The following is a 19,354-nucleotide window of genomic DNA, read 5'->3' as shown; positions in this document are numbered from 1 at the left end:
TTGGGTTTTTTTTTAAATATACACATATATGCTACAAGACACATAAGGAGTGAAAAGGGCAATAGTTGAGCATTTCCACCTTGAAACTGCAGTCATTCGATGACAGTTAAACTTAAGCTTTAAATGTAACCCATCTAAGGAATCAATCCTGTTAACTTTTTGGTTCAAAACAGTTTGGTTGACTTACTCCAATATTACAACTTGGCGTTGTGCAGTGTAGAGCACTTTCACAGTGTTTGAGCAGAGTTGTGGGTGAGCTGGTGTGCTCGAGCTGCAGCGAATGTGTGTGGAAAGAGGTGGGGACTTCTTAGAGCTGCATATTCTAGAGGTAGATTAGAAGTGTAGTGTTATGTCTGAGGCATTTTGAAGCAGAAAGAGGTGATTTTCATGGGAATAGCTTGTAAACGTGACTTTGATACACACAAATTAGCTTTTAGGGGTTGAATCACCGCCACCAGGGTTGCAGTAAAAGAATTAGGCCAAAATTACACATAGTAATAGATCTACATGACACATTAAATGAGTGGAATGCATAATGTGATTATAGTGTGATCTACTTGTTCATTAATAATGGTGTGGTGATGTTGTTAAGCCTATTCTCTTACACCTTCATACAGTTAACAAGCTTTTAGCAACTTTCCTTCCTGGCTTTGGCTGCAGTGTCTGCCTGTTGGCCTGTTATATAATTTTATTTCTTATATTGGTTTAAGATTTTATTTTGTTTTTCTTGTAAAAAATACCCAGCTTTATTTGTTTCCATGTTTGCGATCTGGTGCCAAAACCACCATCTTTAATACTCATCTTATCTCATAAGTAGATTCAGAAGACTTTGATTGACTTACCAAATCGACAACCACCTTTGTTTTCGTTTTTAGGTTCAGTGAAGCCAGATGGTGTATTGATGCCCTGAGTATTTGCCCTGGGTGATTATTTTCTGTATGTTCACCACTACAAGCAACATCATTCACACTCAATGCAGTTTTTCAATCCCTTGTTAATATATAATATTAATTAAAGCAGTTTGAAGTTGTTGATGTTCTTGTATGAGGCAAAAAGAGTTAGAAGGCAAGAAAGCCACTTTCTCTTGGCACTCACATATGTTATGAAACAGAAGTCTGTGCTTGCAGCTGTGGATATTGAGTCGATAAACTCCATCATACACACAAGAATCCAGGCATTCAGTAATTCAGTACCATGCACACACACAATCCTTACATAACCTGATGTATACATTAAAAATACACCTAAAAATGTATTTTATTCTCATTAATGCTGCTGTATACACACTGCACTTGCCAGCATTATAGGTATTGACGCAACGCAACATGGTCCATTGAGTGGTCATGCTGTTTGGACGAGCAGCAGTTCAATAGGAAGGTATCCATCTTTGTAGAAGGGCATGGAAATGTCAATGCCCCTCAGCAAGCTAAGGTAAGTCAATCATTCTGGGTCTGGTACTATGAAAGACGACAAACACAAAAAGCCTTTCAGCGAAAACCTTTGTGTGGCAAACATTTCCATTTCAAAGCCTCCGTTTTGCAGGATGTCATGTCAATTTATTTTTACATAATGTCAGCTGTGGTTCGGAGGCAATTAGGGGAACGTAAAAAGGGTGACCAGATCTGTCACTGCTATAAGCTGATAAGGAGGCACCCAGTATGTTTGGAGGAGTGTGTTTCTGCCTGGATGTGTGCCAGAGATGGGATGATTGGGACTGTGTTAGTGTGTGTTCGCATGAATCTGCATTTTCCTTCAAATGGCCGCCAAAAGAAAACTTCTGTCTGTGGTATTAATTTTGTTCCTTCATGCCCTCAGTACCACCCTGTCAGTAGTGAAGTCTTTGGGTGACATTTACTGGTTCAAAGGTTTGCTGTGTAATTGATCAGTCTGCTGTTTGATCTGTACGCCTGGCATTTAGTCCACACAGAAAAATGTGCTTTTTCCGGCTCTGTTAGGACAAACTGGCTTTCAAATGTCCACGCCTGCCACCAGCAGAAGTTTGGTGCAGATGAATCGAATGCGACGCATAATGAGATTTTCTTTAATCACCTGCCATCCTCTGCTGTTGTGTGTGTACTTGTGTATTTACATAATCAATCAGCACCATAATGATGCACGGAAACGCTTCGTGCTGCAAATGCACGTACAATAATGTCTTAAATTTTTGTTATCTATTCATTCATTGTCTGAATGTTCAATTTTCTCTCATTAAAGCCTTTCTTTCTCTCTAACCCCCTCTTCAAGTTTTCTCTTTCTTGCTGTCCTCTTCACTTAATGAAACTCTTTTTTTATTCGGGTTATTCACAGTTGACCAAAGCAATTACGCCTGAGACGTTTTGCAGGAACAGGATTGTCGCTTCTTCAACATTTCACCTCAAATGTTCAATTGCTTTTGGACAAAAAAATAGAAAACACGCTGTCGCAGTATTAGAGTTCACAGCTTTTTCAAACAGTCCTTGGGTTGACAAGTAAATGACTGCAATCTTGACCCTCTCAGCAGATGTTTGCAGTCGTTTTTGGCATTCAGAATGGGCATCCGGCATCTTTACTTCCCTCTTCAGTGGTCTCAAGCTACATAGCAAAATACCTAAACACAGGATCAGCCATTGCTTAAAACCACTTTTGAGTGAAATTTGTAAGACTGGCTCAGAGGAAATTGTAGCTATTTTTGTGTCAAAGCCAACAAACGGTAGGAAAAAAATATCTCACATGCTTTTTTTTTGACATCTCCTTTTATTTGATATAGTGGGTGAATATTTATGTGTTTGGAGCTGAAAGCAGGATACGTGCTGCCACACAATCAAAAAAGACGACCAAAAGTAGTCAATTCAGTTAGTTTAATGAGAAGAGGCGGACAGATGAGAATATATGCATTCTAAACTGTGGCTTTCATCAGCAAACTTTATAAAAAAAAAAAAAAAAAAAAAAAAGGTTTTCTCTGTGCAGCAAATACCTACACAAGTAACATCATGTTCCGTCTGTGTGGAACTCTGGGCTTCTGACCTAATTTTGCTGTCCCAGTGTCACATTTTTTAAAACATTTAAAAAATATAAAAAATTAATGATGTTCTTTTGAATATTACAACATGTAGAACATATTAAGCCAAGATTATATCCTCCTTCTGTTGTGATAGATGATAGAGTTTCTGAAAGATCTTGGATTTATTTGAAAAACACTCTCTAAACTCATCCTCTGTTAGCAGACAAAAAAAGGTGTGACACTGAAAAGAAGGCAGGAAGACAAGAAAAAATATTACAATGGATGTGACAGTATGCGTGAATCTAAATAGCTCCAGTTTACACCTGAAATGCATCAGCAACAAGAAAATACAGAACATAACACAAAATCGCACTTTGACTGCTAATTTATACCTTTGAGGAGAGAGGATTTGGTTGGATGTTATCAGCTGAATATCTGTGCTGCACTTATAACCACATATACTAGTCTACTAACACATTTTCAAGGACACCAATTAGCCATAACAGGCAAACCTCGTGCCTAGTATTGTTGCACCAAAACACATCTGATCCACTGAGGCCTGAACTCCACAAGACCTCTGAAGGTGTCTTGTGGTATCAGGCACCAACACTTTAGCAGCAGGTCCCTTAAGTCCTGGCAGATGGAGGTTGGATCTCCATGGATTGGACTTGTTTTTCCAGCACACCCCACATATGCTTGATTGGATTGACATCCGGTGAGTTTGAAGACATCTTCCTGACCACTGCTGTCAATGCCGTTGCCATTAAGGGGTCTATAACAGTGTTTAGGTTGGTGGTAAGAGTCTAAGCAGCATCCACATGAATCCCAGAACCCAAGGTTTCCTAGCAGTACTTTGCCCAGAGCATCACACTGCCTCTACTGGCTTTCTTTCTTTCCATAGAGCGTCCTGCTGCACTCACCAGTCCTCATGCTGTAAAAGAAATTATGATTTCTTCAACCAAAACACCTTCTTTCATTGCTCCATTCCCAATTCAACCAATTATGATGCCCATGAGCCCACTGTAGATATTTCTCGCTGTCGACAGGGGTCATCGTAGACGCTCTGATTGGTGTTCTGAAACCTTTCTCTCATAAATTTTAGCAATTTGTGCTGCAGCTGCATGGACCAGCTTTTACTCCCCACATGCATCAATGAGGACTGAGCATACATCTGTCGCTGGTTCACTGGTTGTCCTTTCTTGGACCACTTTTGGTCGGTACCAGCCACTGTAGCTACTCTGAAAAGTAATTCAGCATACCAATTCTCACAACTTAGTTAAATGTACAGTTGCAAGAAAAAAAATCAAATTTATTGATTTAGATAAACATTGTAAATTGCAACCATTATTTTGATGAGTTGTGTTGACATAACAATGTGGCATCAACTTAATTATGTGTCTAATTTAAACTCAATTCCACATTTCAAGGTGACATTCAAATATATTCATTCAAATACACAGCTAGTTTTAAATAAAAAAAGGTTAATTGTCTAATAATTATGTTTGCTGAATTAATTGATTTTCTAAAAGCTAAATAGACTAAAACATGAAAAATTACTCAAGAAACTATAATTAAGGAAATTTATTTTTAAAACAGTTGTTGATTTTAAAAACTTGTGTTTGCAATTATGCTAATTTTGAATGAAAAAGGCAAAAGGAACCACTTTATTTTTATGAGCAATTCACTTAAAAAACTTGTATTTATGCTAGCATTTATTATCTAAGTAGTAGCTAAAAGGGCCTTTGATTGCAGCGGAAAGGCTAATTCCCCAAACTCTTTGTAAAAGTTGTCATAATTCCAAAAGATTGACACAAACTGTTGTGTTCTTTGGTTTTTAGAGTGCATTGGGATCCATTCAGAAGACCTGCTGTTAAGGCGAAGCTCAGACCCACAATTTAGCCTTCATTAAAGTCCCTTATCTCCTGTCACTTGTCATTTTTTTCCGTTTCCAACGCATCAACGTCAAAAACTGACTCTTCGCTTGCTGCCTGATGTATCCGACCCACTGACAGGTGTCATTCTAACAAGATAATCAACGTTGTTCTCTTCACCTGTCACTGGTTTTAATTTTCTGTGTATTTCCGCATTACTGCAGCAAAAACTGATGTTAAACCACAGAAACAATCTGTTCTTTGGTCTCAAAGCTGAAAAACATTGATCCAAACAACTATCTGCATATTCTAATTTTAAGCGTTGCTCAGTGTTGATTGATTTGATCACCACTGAAATGAAATACAGATCTCTCTCATAGAAAATAACCAAAACATTGGCAGAAAATTATGTTCACGTAGGAGCCCATCGCTCATACTGAGAAGTTTGGTCTTCAAAAGTCTCTCTGACAGGCAGGAATAATTACAGCTTTTGTCCCTCACAGGAGATCTTTATAATCTTCAGTGTCATACCAAAATGTAGTGATCTTTCCTTGTTGTGACTTAATGAAGACGTTTAGATTTTGACTCAGGCAATAAATGTCCCGATTCCTCATGTTTCTCCATTGATGCTTTAATACGACCAAGAGAATCTACTGTTTTTAGATAGATATTAGAAATTACTAGCAGCATCAGACGTAGTGAGTCGTGCTTTTATGTTGTCATTTGTGTCTAATGTGAGCTTTTAATTAATCTATAGACTACTGCAATCCTAATGTGTGACTCAAGCTGAATATCCTCTATTTGGAGATCAAGAAGTCTCTTAAATCCTCTAAAAATTCAGACACTTTTATAGATCCTGCCTCATTATCTGAGCACAGGATATTCTTCACTTCCTCATTATAAGTAGAATGTAAAATATCCAGTTTGTAATGTTTGTACTTTGTAGAGTTTAAAGAGTTTGTCTATTTCAGAAATCAATCCCGAATAAAAACATTACATCGTCTAACTGTAGTGTACTTTTTACAGCATAGTTAAAAGACAACTGGAATAATATACCATGTTTTGATGCATGCTGGTCCTTGTCTGAAATATCGATCAATCTGTCCGAACCTTTATTACCCCCTGAGTGGACTCTCTCTCTCTGTGCCGGACTCCTCCTGGTTAAACCCACAAGGATTCATAACCATGAAATTGCTGATTGAGGCTGAAGTCTCATTTAAACAACGGAGAAAGAGCTGTTTACTGTTTTATTCAGCCTGAGCATTCACAAATACCCTGGCTGGGACGAGTATTGAAAGCATAAATCTCACTGTTTGAAAGTAGAAAAACACCCTCCAAAGGAGGCAAAAAAGACAAGAAGTAGAAGTACGAGCAGACATGTGATGGAGCTGATCTGGAGCTGGGTAGCACTGGACATGTAAACAGGTAATAGGAATTTAAAATAATTTATTGAGCTGACAAATGATCCCAAATGGGGACATGGAAAGGCCGGCTCAGGGCCTTCTGCCACCCCATTCCTGTTAACTGTCTGTCTCCTTCCTGCTCTGGGTCTCTCTATCTCTTTCGCCGTCCCTTTTCAATTATTCATACCACGGTTTCAGCACATGCCTGCAGTAAGCCTGCAGATATTCTGTCAACCGACACCAGCCCCAGTTCCCTCTTTCCCCTCATTTCCCCATCCTCCGTCCTTGAACTCAGCAGCTCTGCGCAGGTATAAACAACAAGAGCAGGTTAAATATTTATCTTGCAATCCAACATCGCCATCCAAACTATGCATTTAAACCTCAATTCGATACTTGTCATTGCACTACGACATCAACTTCTCACAGTCATTTGCTGCCTCCCCCGATGGACCCAAATTGATAATGTTGGCTCAAAGGAAAGCTGGTTGGATCACTGGTGTTTTAGCTGCACCCACAAATGACCACAGTTCCTGGCACCTGTTTATCCCCCCATCCGTTAGTCCGCCAGCAGATAAGTGGAGCGCTGCTGTCCTCGGCTCCCTGGAGACGGTACTAGTGCCCGGGCCTGATTTGGTTGTACTGGGGAGCGAGCCAGAGAGTGACGGACACACAAACAAATGCACAAATACAGTCGCACACGAACGCTGCCACCTGCTTAAGTTGGACGGTCGTCTCATTAGGTCAGCTGGGGGAGAGTGGAAGTGAAGTGGAGTCTGAGTGGATAGGCACTGTGGCTCTCATCGCAGTGTTTGACGAGAGGAAGTTGGACACCGCAGGGCAGTGTTGGTCAAATGGAGGTCCACAGATCATTATAGATACCGTATTTGGTCAGGGTTGGGATTAGGGTTAGGTTTTGACGGTGTGCAAGTTAAAATTATATGCATTTGTGCTAGCGCATGATGATTATTAGACTGATTTGGGGCCCATGGCTATGAGATGACATGTTTGTAACTGGCGCCATACAAATAAAGTTGAACTGAAAATGTAATCGAAGATATACTATGATACCATATAACTCAAACTAAGACAACGATTCATTAACAATCAATATTAATTAATAACTTGCTGTATCAAACAAACAGGGTTCGGAGGTGCGGCCAATCGTGTGTTGATGGTTTACTACTATGTGCGGCTGATTGAATAGATTCCATTGTTTTATGGTTATTTTAAGTTGAGATGACAGATATTTTTCACATATGTTGGATATCTTATGAATGCGTTTCTCCTGTATTATTCTCTTGCATAAATAAGATGATAGAAGTGTGAAAAATCAGGCCTTATCAAATAATTCCAAGATGACCATTATCAAGTCCATGGTATATTTTCTGTCTTGTAAGGGGTCCTTGGTCAAAAGACAATTAAAAACCAATACCTTGTAGGAACAATGAATTTTCATGGCCATATAGTATCAAATTATAGTAACATGGTTTAGATTTGGAATTAAATTAGAATCCCCTTTCATGTAAAAAATTGTATTTTGCTTACTGCAAGATAATATACAGAATTTGACTCAAAGCCTCCATACCTTTAATTACTCATAACTTTAAGCATTAATACAATTTAAAGAAGACACTCCTTGTTGAGTTGTCACTAACAGAGAAATCAGCTAAAGAGACCAAAACCATGTCTTGTACCAGGTTGTAAACATGTTTCTTTCTGCTGTAAAGTTGGACATTTTAATGGAGGTCTGTGGGGATTGACTCGCTTTCAGAGCCAGCCTCAAGTGCCTCCTCAAGGAACTGTAAGTTTCTTCTACTTCAGTGTTGGCTTCATTTTCCAACCCCGGAGGTTGCAGCTTGGACAGTACAAGCAGCCGATGACAGCCAAGTTGGCAACTCAGCAAATCACTCTCGAAACTTAAAGCCTCCAATTCTCGTACACTGAGAAAAGGTTTAAAAGTAGAGGGAACCTTGTGTGTAGTAGTTAAACACAAAAATAAAAAATATTGGTTCATTTATAGACTCTGGCTTTGAATGAGGAAGAAGATGAAGTAACAGCTACTTTGTAATTTAAGGATTTTTTTTTAATTAAACATTCATTCCACTGAGCCATCCAAAGTCTGGAGGACACTGATTGTTGGACCATTTTTAATCAGTCTTTCTCTGATTGTTCCAGGTGTCTGTTGTTTATTAAAGCCTGATCAATACTGCATTTCCAAGGTCCATAGTGTTAACATTTTTTAGTGTTAATAAGTTTTTTGTTTTTTATTTTAAACCAGAATATGATCATTTTTGATAAGGATCCATGCATTTTTGTTATTAAAGATGTCAGTGAGACATTTTTCTGGCTGCAAACACAAGTAAAGTCTAATCTGCCCAAATCCAAAGCTGCTGTGTTGGTCCTCAGCTGTTAATCCAGGGCTCCAGTCACAGACAAAATCTAAGCAGATAATTTGTAACTTTCCCTGAAGGCCAGAAAGTTGCCCATGTGAAAATGAAAATGCTCGTCTCCTGAAACTACATTTATGGGTAATCTTCTTTTTGCTTACAAGTTTTAAAGGCATATTTTGGTTTGAACTGTGAGAACTGGTTTGATGAGTGTGTATCAATCTTGGTAGTGCTTGAATCTCTCCAGATTTCTGTGAACTTGACGAGATGAAGCCACTAATATCTACAGAGTCTCTCTGTTGGCTCTCATCTCAGATAATATCTGCTGCTCTGCTGTACTAATACCACTAATAGAGGATGTTCAGAGCTCTGCTTTATTGACCCCTGTGCTCCTAAAATCCAAGGGGTTCCTCGACTCCTTGGCTTGTACCTCTGTGCTGCAGCTTAATGAGACCAGATGCTGGCGTGTATTAGTTTTTTTTTCTATTTGAACAGCTGTACTGCCAACCTGCTCCTCTGTTGGTTCATAGTGAGTGTAGAAGGGGGGATATTTTCTGTCTATCATTCCTCATGTCTTTCCTTTACATGGAGTTTTTCAAAGGTTCATTCAGGGAGCTTTATTGGTGTGTTCATATTGTATATGAACACTTTTAGGTCACATTATTCAGTTTTTGTGTTAAGCTGTACTTGTGCACCACATTTACTTGCAATTTAATAAGCAAGTAAATAAGCAAAAAATATGATTATTAGAAATGTTGTACTCGTATGGTCATAAACACATTTCTGTGATTTGATGTCTGATAGGGATAAAATGCTGCTGTTTATCTATAACATCAACACAATATTATTAAATTCCATTAACACCGTGTAGCACCTATTTACTGCAAATCATTGCATGATCAAGTACCTAGTCTTGTATTATCAATTTTCACAACTAGTGGTGACCTGCTTGAACTTAAACTACTCAGTAATGGTGTAAAAAGCTCATGATATTTATAGCAACACCTCTTCAGTTTGCAGCTGTTTAGTGTTGCACCTCCAAACCGCTCTGAACCTCAACTAGTTTCTTAATGTTTGTTTGGTTCTGTCATATTTTTACTCATTGCTGGCTGATTTTTCACTGCAATGAAAAGTCCTGCACCTCTGTGGAAACAACATAACCATGGGTAGAAGTAGAGAGTAATATCAAAAATGCATTTTGTGCAACATGACAAAGGTATAATACCATAAAAGGCACAAAAGGGGATTATTAATTTTACAAAAATATTTGAAATCAAAAATCAGCACCTACAACAAAGTGCCTACAGGTGTGGAACTGGTTCTATATACTGTTGTTTTTTATTACTTACGTTATAATTTATTTCCATACTTGTCTCCAATTTCCTCTGTCCCTGCACTTCAGCCCAGTTCAGACAAAAATTACCAAATTTTTTGTCGTGCTACTGTTGGTTGCAAGTGCGCCAGTCATGGTTTCATGGTTGTGTCAATAAGTGCAGAATTTTTATATTTTCATCGGATCTCATTTGTGCAAACAGTGTATTGTTGGTGAATTTTTAGAACAAAAATATAAATAAAAAAGATTTTGATGAAATGTTACATTTTTAAGGTTATTTTTGCTTCATTTTGCTAAAAAAAAAAAAAAAAAAACGCATATCATACATTTACAGGAAGTTCAGAAGGTTGAAAACCAATCACTTTTTCTGTTTTTACAGTTTATGTCTCTGTTATATGCTGTTATTTTGGCAATATTTATAAAAACATATCCATGCCTTTCAAACCTTTGAGTTCGAGAAGCATGGTTTTGTCGATTTTAGGGTTCAGATGGTTACATTTGAAGGACTTCTAAGGAACAGAATACAATAAAAGCAGTGAAGATTGAAACTTGTAGCCGTCTGCACTAGAAATCCTAGAAGTCCCACATTGCAGTCTAACTCAATAAAAATGTATGATGCTTCACCTATTCAGTGGGACAGTGCACCAGCACCAGTGAAAGAAGCTTTTTTTAGCGCCATTTTTGGAGAACGTAACCCCTGTGGTTTTCATTAGGAGAACTCAGGTGGTCGTGTTTGCAGTGATTTGTGATAAATTTGTCTGTCCTTCACCAACATGTGTGTCCACCATCTGAGGCCTGCTTTATGTCTATTTATTTATTTATTTTGCTTTTATGCCAACATTTTGGAATATAATTCACTTTTCCTACCAATTTGAAAGTAACTCAATCAATCAGCAGTTAATGTGATTATGTCCAGCAGCCTATAGGTGGTGCCATTATGCTGGTAATTTATGCATTGATTTCTTTTTTTCTTTTTCACTCTTTCTGTTCAAAAAAGTCAATCCAAGACAACCCTGCTGACATTTAACCTTCCTTCCAGAAGCACTGAAGACTGGCAACTACTTCCACATGCTGAATTGTAAATTGAGCTTCATCTCCAACATCACTGTGCCTCTTAAAGTTCAAAGAGGATTTAAGCCTTTTGCTATTTCCTCCACTAAAATATTTGGACCCGCCGCCCACTTGATGTCAGATTATCTGAACCAGACTTAAAACTTATTTCCATGCTCCAGGGATGTGTTTACTCTCTGGCTGTCTCCGCTTTGTTATTTTGTTCTCTTGTTGTATTTTATTCCTTCCGCCCCGTCATGAGCCAGACAGACAGTTCTACATGGATATCCCATGATACACTAAACCAACCATCTCATTCCAGCTCCTCTGGCTGGGTCTCTACCTCCTGCATCAAATTCAAGCCTTTGATATCAGCCAGCCCAAAGCGGGGAACCAGCAATGAAGCTGTCATGCTGCTTTATCCAAACACACTCTTCCGCCCCAAACGCTGTCTGCCTGCAAAGCCCCCGTAATCCGACCCCTGAAACTTGCCAACTTCCTGGTATCACCTCTCTGCCGTCTTTCTTCACCCACCCTTGTTTTCATCACCTCTCCCTCTTCCATTCCTATTTCATCCCCGCATCTTCCCTTCACTCTTTCACGCTTGCCACCACCTCCCCTCCCCTCACATGACCTCTTGCCGAGCCCCCGGGGACTCGCTCAGATGTTGTGATGGTAGAGGATTGTGGGATAACAGCTGCAGTTTTAATGATTTTGCCCCCAGGCCCAGATCAGCCAGATAGAAAATAAAAATACAGTTACCGTTTTCTCGACAGAATGAGCACTCTCACCCCTGACGCCTCTGCGGAATCTGAATTTGCATGCGTTCGCAAACTTGATTTCTGATATTTGATCTAAGGGATCACATCTGCATTCTGTGTTTTTGGTCACTTGTAACCCATTTTAAAATAGATTTGTGTGTATTTTTTTGTTGCTACAAGCCGGATGACTGGTGCATTCTGATGGAAGCTCGTCCTTAACCGGAGTGTTTTCCTCTCGTTTTCTTCCTGCTTTCCTCTAAACTCGTCCTCACTCTCGCGGCTGGAGTTTGACAGCAGAACTGCAGCACGTCCCGCAAACACATTGCAATTAGCATCATGCGCTTCAGTGCATCCCCAAACCGCTCGCTGATGAAGTTCAATCAATTCCCCTTAATTATAACTTTCTCAGAAACACCTCTAATCTCTCCAAAAGTTTGATCTCTTAGGGTTTTTTTCCTTTAACAAGCTGTGGCAGGTAGTTTAAAAAGTAGCTGTTTTGGAAAAGTGTATGTGTGTTTCTGTCAAACCCGACTCACCCCCTCTCTTCCTGTCTCCCCCCCAGACATTGATGACTGCCAGTCGAATCCATGCCAGAACGGAGGAACCTGCATCGACGAGATCAACTCCTTTGTGTGTCTCTGTCTGCCCAGCTATGGCGGAGCTACTTGTGAGAAAGGTAAAAACGTGGAAGTAAAAGCTGCTTCCTTATTTTGCTTAATGGGGTGTGTGCTGGTAGGTAGACTGATGGAGAACACAATCCAGAGTGGAATGAAGAGATCTCAAAATGAATTACGAAGGGAGACAGGCGAAGAAGGTGGAGATGCGAGGTGACAGGATGCTGGAGAGAAGATGAAGGGGGGGAGGATGAGGATGTGGCAGAAGCCGGATGTGGAGACGGAGGTGGAGAAAACAGCAAGATTTAGGAAGATGGAGTTAATGAGGATGCACAAATGGAGACGGAGGAGGAGGAAGGGGGAGGATGTGAGTGCAGACAAAGAGGTGAAGGATGAGGAGGTGGGAGAGGGAGGCCCTGTGGAATAATGTACTGGGGTTTATACACAACACCTGCGTCCAGCTGGTTTTTGTCGCTCATTATGGGAATTCCCACGTGAGATGGGGGGCTGTTCACAAACTGTATGTTACATGGAAACACGGCCAGCATGTCACTGTAAGACAACACTGAGGAAATACCCACAGCTGCTGTATACATTAGAGTTCAGCTTCTTATGATTTTCACCCAGATCTTATGTCCCCATTACACACAAAACTTGTGATATTTTCTAATGTAAGAACCTGCTATAAGTATTTTACAGCTTTTTAGACTCTATCGTCTTATCTGTTTTATCTGTTATCCATTTTATGACCTTTTATTATCTTTTATACAGAATATCTGGCTTGACTACAGCTGCTTTTTGATATTTAAAACCATCTTTTTATTACTTTTTATTGCTTGAGGAACTGCTGGTCGATTGTAGCTGTTTTCTATTTAATTTATTAATTGTGTGGGTGATATTAGGCATAGTGACGTATGAATTGTTGTACTCTCTGTCTGTCTGTCTGTCTGTCTGTCTGTCTGTCTGACTGTCTGTCTGTCTGTCTGTCTGAGCTGATCCTCTGTAAGTTAAAGCATTAAATAATTATAATATGATAAAACGAAGAGCTGAAATAATTCCCCTTTGGTTGTGGCATGAGATTCACAAATAAGCCTCATAACTCACCATTTGTAAGTCTAAAACTTGTCTCAAACTCGTCACATCTTTGTTTATTTCTTTAGTTTTAATGAAATTTCATGATTGCTGTCAGTATTTCCTTGATAAATTGCAACGAGAAATTGGAAATAGCTGATTTGGCATACTTTTGTTGCCAATTTAACAACATTTTAAACAAATACTGGTAAATTTTTTGTATTGAATTTCCCTTTGGGGATTAATTAAGTTATTGTATTGTAAAAAGAAAGAAAGAAAGAGAGAAAGAAAGAAAGAAAAACATTTTAAAAAACAGATTGGGGGAGAATTTGGAGATACAATCATCTCAGGTTTATCTGAGGGCAGCCAACAGTGTCAGACTTTGATATAAAGGTGCAGGATTGTGAATGGAAACAAATGAAAGTGTGAATTTTAAAGTTTCCTCTCTTACCGGCAATGCAATGACTGAATTATGCAACGCGAACATTTCCTAAAACACGTGGCACAATTAAAATTTAAAAAATGAAAATCAAGGGAGACAGCTCTAGAGAAAGAGAGTGTGAGGTTTTGTGACATTTTGGGAAAGAGTCAGAGAACAGCTTTAACGAGGTAGAAGGTTGGATTTTCAGACTGCGCTCAGTTAAACAGAGCAGAGTCAAGTTCTGCTGGTCCAGCTTGAACTTTAACCTCATGTCTCAGAAGAGTTGAGACTGTCTGTCTTTTTTTTATCCATAGGTCTGTTTCCCAGAGTTTTATAGCTGTGATCTGGTGTGATTTGTGACTCTGAGGGCAGAATATTCGATACAGTGTGGAGAAAGTGAAGACAATGACGCACACTGAAGCAGAAAGTTTTAAATTCTGTAGAAACTACAGTAGTTCTGACATTTCTAACAGAAATATAATGATCGATAATGGCTCGAGCTACAAAAACTGCAGTTCCTCAAACAGCCACTTGGGACTCACTCTAAAACAAGTCAATCCCCATAGACCCCATAGACTATTTGATATATCAAGTTAAAATTTAACAGATATCTTCATAAAATGTATAATATAAGGCTCAGAAATTGTATGGTCCACTTCAGCTCCAATAGGGCTTCATCTCTTTACTCATTTTTGGGTTAGCCGGGGAGTTCGAAGAAGCCTCACCCTGAAGTACAAAACTACTTTTCAGGAAAGCTATGGGTGATACCATGGATCGTGTAGTCTCACTTATCCTGTTGTACATAATGGTCTGGCTAGACCTCATTATCAGTGTGCTATGAGGGGAAAATGGCTCGTTTGGTTTTCTTTAAACCAGATGCGATCATATTCGATGGAGTTATGCAACTTTGACGTTCCCACAAAACAGAGACGAGTGGAATTGATTTGATGGAACTTTTGTAGGCAGGCAGATGAACACTGTCATTAAAATGGATAATTCACCCCCCAAAAAACTGCCTTACCGCACAATCCTAATCCTTGACAATACTTAACAGTGTAGTAGGTTGCAGTTGCTGTTTCCTGTAGTGAAGTGGATCTTGAAAGTAGCAACACACAGATAGCAGAATGAAAAGACTTAGCTTTATAATGAGCGGCCAATACCTGCAGCCTACATCTAGTTAGTCAGAGTACGGAGGGTTTGTCCATCCTTCTGTATAGTCAGGGCTAATAACTGATGACGAAGAAAGAGCTTTGGAGTTGGAAAGATAGGGCAATTGGCCATGCTATTGAGCTGCATTAAAGGAAATGTTGGATGAAGTGATTTTGACCTGTACTAGAGGTAAAGATCTGGGTATCTTGTCCTTCGCTGGTCCAGTTCTGGTCATTCTCTTTTTTCAAAACTGCCTCTTGAAAGTCCAGCCACTTCACGGAAGAGCAATACTAAACTGCTCAAGCGCCCTTTTAATCTTACTGTCCTCCAGATTCTCATTAGCTTTTGATCCTTCTGGTCTTTCACCGTGGCAAATGTTACTTTGGTAACTGCATTTTGTAATTTCCCTGTGGTCGTGATTGCCTCTTTAATATTCATTCGCCTCCTGTGGTGCAGATCATGAATAAACAAGCAAAGAAGGACCACTGGACATGCACATGAGTTATAGTTTAAAGGTCCCATTAAAATTTACAGCTTCTTTAAATCAGGGCTGGTTATTAAACTGTGAGATATAGAAACACTTGATCAATCTTTAGGAGCCTCACAAATTAGGACTTTACAGGCCTTTAGCTTTGCATGTGCACAGTCCAGAGAACAGGCCGTCCTCTTTCCCAGACACATGCACATGTAGTTTCACCTGGGTGTTACTTACCTGCTGTTTCTTCTCCTGTTGCCTTCTTGGCTGATTGTGTAAATCTAAAGTGGCTTTTTTAGCTTTCTCCCTGTCGCTTTTATCTCTCACCGCTCTGCGCTTGCAAAAATACAGGATTCAGCTGTGAAAAGTACGATTTGCAGCAGGCGTCGCTCTCCTGTTCCAGTGTGATCTAAGTTTGATGTCCAGAACGAGGTCTGGACTGTGACATGAACACTAGAAATGAACTCATTTGTTCCGTCGGAGTTTCCATCCATTCAAATGTCATCCAACTGGTCCCTGTCTCTCCAAAGTGATCCGGTTTTCTCCGACTCATTTGTCGTGTGTACTTGAGTGTGAGTGTGCACGGCCGCGTAGGTGTTTGTACACGCTCAGGTCTGTGCGTTGTGATGCTCACAGCCTTGGATGGAGGGGTAGATCGGGTCCGTTGCAGGCTCCCTCCGGCCTGTTACCATGGTGATCCCATCTGAGAGTCAATAATAGTAAGTGGACAGGGCTGAAGTCCTCCAGTGAATGTACTGAGAGGGACAAGGAAATGGCTTCTTACTCTGTTATTTTCTGCAATTATATGCACATTTGTTCTTTTTCTTTCTTTTTGTTCTGTAAGGCTCCGTGGAGATTGTCTATAACCTTCTTTCATTAAGATTCTGCCGTATTTGTAATGCAATTGTGTAACAATTCAACCTCATGCAGTTTTATTTTGTCGTCGTTATCAGTAATGAATAGATGTTTGTTGAAGAGAATAGGCGGCTGTGATTAGAGTAACAAAGGCACCAGTTGGTTGTTTCACTCTTTCGTCTCATCCCACAAACAATGTCTGTCCTGCTGTTTTTTTGGCTCGATGCCTAATCAGCGGTGGAGGAAAAAGCAAAATCTTTCTCAGCCCGACTGAAGTGAAAAGTGACGGGGAAAGCATTAGATCTCATCGGCTTCTTTCCTTTCTTTCTGTCTTTTTTATCCGCCGTTCTCTCCACAGCTCTTTCCACCCGTTTTCTTTCTAGGGAGGAAAACGACATAATGTGAGGCTGAAAGTGTGGATTTGTTACTTTGCTATTCCACTACTGTAGACACCTCTGTTTCATGTTTTTTTTTGTTTTTCTCTCCCTACCTTTTCTGCTGTCACTCCCTGCACTTCTTGCATCTTTTTGTCCCTCTCATCTCTGCTGCACCACAGGAGGCTTTGTTACGCTCTGCGAGTGTGTTTGTGTGTGTTTATCTCAGTGTAAGTGTGTGTGTGTGTGTGTGTGTGTGTGTCAGCATGCAACTGCTGTTTTGCTGCGACTGTGTGTGGATGTTTGTGTGATGCTTTAGCATTTCTCAGAGCTGTGAAGTTGGTGATCTTTCAGCTAAGACACCATCACTCATCCACCAATTCCACCACATTCACTTATATGTGTTTTCACTTTTGAGGACACTCATTGGCATAATCCACATTTTAGAAGCCCGACGTTAGCCGAACCTTTCCACTAACGTCAGATTTTTACCTTCAAGCAGCACTTTGAATAAAATGAGGACTAGAAAAAAATGCTTCCGCAAACATCCTCACTTTCCAGGACAAAAAGATCACATTAGTCCTTGCAGAGAAAGACATCGAAAAGCTCACACATTCCTCATTTCTTCTGTTGCTTTTCTTCATTGTTGGCACATTATTTGCTGTACACACCTACAAACAAACAAACTCAGTCTACCTACCCTTGTACCCTTCCAAATATCAAAGATTATTTTCATCTCTGTTTATTCAATCGATGGCAGCTGAATACTCTGACTTCAGGCAGTGAAATTACAGTGAGGCACAATAATCGAGTTGCAAAGAATAAGAAAAAAACAGCTTAATAAAATTATATCTTATATCTTATATCTTATCCACAGGAAATAAATTCTGACTGTCTCTCTCGCTGGTTCCTTACAGAACAAATAATATACAGATTGGAAACAAAAAGCCCGTGTTAAAGGGATTGTGTAGCTAATTAATCCCACGGTGTCTGGCTGCTGCTTGGTTATCTGTGAGGAATGTGTTTGCTGCTGCCCTAAACTCACAGACTCGCCTTTCATCCATCTTCTCCGACACCCTTTTCGGTTGCTCGCCCCGTTTCCATACGTCAAATCATTAATATTTAATACGATTTTTTTGGAAAATAAACGTGCGCCATCCTCCAGTTGGCTGCGCAGCTGTTACTGGAAAGTATGACTCCTTGAGCACACAGGCAAGTATTGCCAGCGAGTTTTTCCCAATAGTGTGTCGCTGGAGTTTGGAGCCTTCAGAAAGTGCAGCAAAATCTTGATATATAAATCTAGTGTAAGTCAAATTGTTCCCGACAGGATGGCTCACCTATTCCTCTGGCATATACGCTTTGAAACACACACAGAGCTACATATGCATGCATAGACATGGAGCAAAGCTGCTTTTGACAGGGAAACAAAAACTAGACAGCGTTACAGGAAAGCAAAGTAGAGCACAACCCCTCCCAGAAAGAGGACGGCGGGTGAATCTGGGGCAGACAGATACGAAAACTTTTGAGCATTTCGATGCCAACAGCACCAGCAGCACTGCAGATTGGAGGCAGGGACCAGATGATGTAGTGGAGCCTCCACACTGAGACTAATGAGGAGCAGAGCAGACTGAGCTGACTAACAGCGGCAGGAAGTGCTTCAGAAAGCACCAGATGCAGTCCTTTAGACCCTCTGTCACACTTTTTTCTTATCATTTTCTCTCCAAATTGTTCCATTGTTTTGTTTTTTTTATTTTGCCTTATCTTTAGCACATGTACACTACCGTTCAAAAGTCTGGGTTCATCCTGGCAACTTCATGGTCTCCAGGAAAACTCCCACTTTTATTCATGTGCTAGCATAATTGCATAAAGGTTTTCTAATCATTAATTAGCCTTTCAACACGATTAGCTAACACAATGTAGCATTGGAAAACACGAATGATGGTTGCTGGAAATGTTCCTCTGTACCCCTATGGAGATATTGCATTAAAAATCCACTGTTTCCAGCCAATCATTAGTCATTTACCACTTTAACAATGTCTAGACTGTGTTTCTGATTAATTCAATGTTGTCGTCATTGAAAAAAACTGCTTGTCTTTCAAAAATAAGGACATTTCGAAGTGACCCCAAACTTTTGAACAATAGTGTATATGCCCCTCGCTTACAGGGAAGGTGATTTACTTGTAATTAGGGGTAATAACATGCACAAAGCCTTTCCTCAGTTTTCTAGGACATGACAAGTCCCACTGCATCTAATATGTAATTGGTTGGCTGCTAAAGAGCAACAGTGAAGCAGTAAAATTAATGGCAAAGAAACACTGGTTACAAATGTATTTGTGACACATTACCAACAAACGTAATCCAGCAGGAAATTCAGTCCCTTCAAAGCATAATTGAGAATGTTGTTTAGTTGTTTAGGAATGGAATTTTGTGGCTTACCTATGCGGTAATAAAGTCATTTTTGCCACAAAATGGAGTCAAAAAGAGGCCAAAATAGGATAACAGAACAAAAATACCTGAGGTTCTAAGCAATACGATGCCATAAGTGTGTTTTAACCACAGATTTTCTTGAAGGTTTTGTACAATGAATCTTCTGTTCTGCATTTTTTGAAT

General features: G+C 39.8%; 1 protein-coding gene across 2 annotated transcripts in view; it reads left to right on the top strand.

The window, feature by feature from the left end:
* ncanb (neurocan b) overlaps positions 1 to 19,354 on the top strand; it is a 211,675-nt gene that overhangs the window by 160,137 nt on the left and 32,184 nt on the right. For both annotated transcript variants that reach the window (XM_035949577.2, XM_023273505.3), the window contains exon 11: positions 12,348 to 12,461. In XM_035949577.2, the coding sequence (XP_035805470.2) occupies positions 12,348 to 12,461 (114 nt within the window). The remainder of the gene's footprint in view (positions 1 to 12,347; positions 12,462 to 19,354) is intronic.

This window comes from Amphiprion ocellaris, chromosome 2 (genome assembly GCF_022539595.1).
Source record: "Amphiprion ocellaris isolate individual 3 ecotype Okinawa chromosome 2, ASM2253959v1, whole genome shotgun sequence".
NCBI lineage: Eukaryota > Metazoa > Chordata > Actinopteri > Pomacentridae > Amphiprion > Amphiprion ocellaris.
The sequence above is the reverse complement of the archived record's forward strand: the minus strand, read 5'-3'. Positions and strand labels throughout refer to the sequence as shown.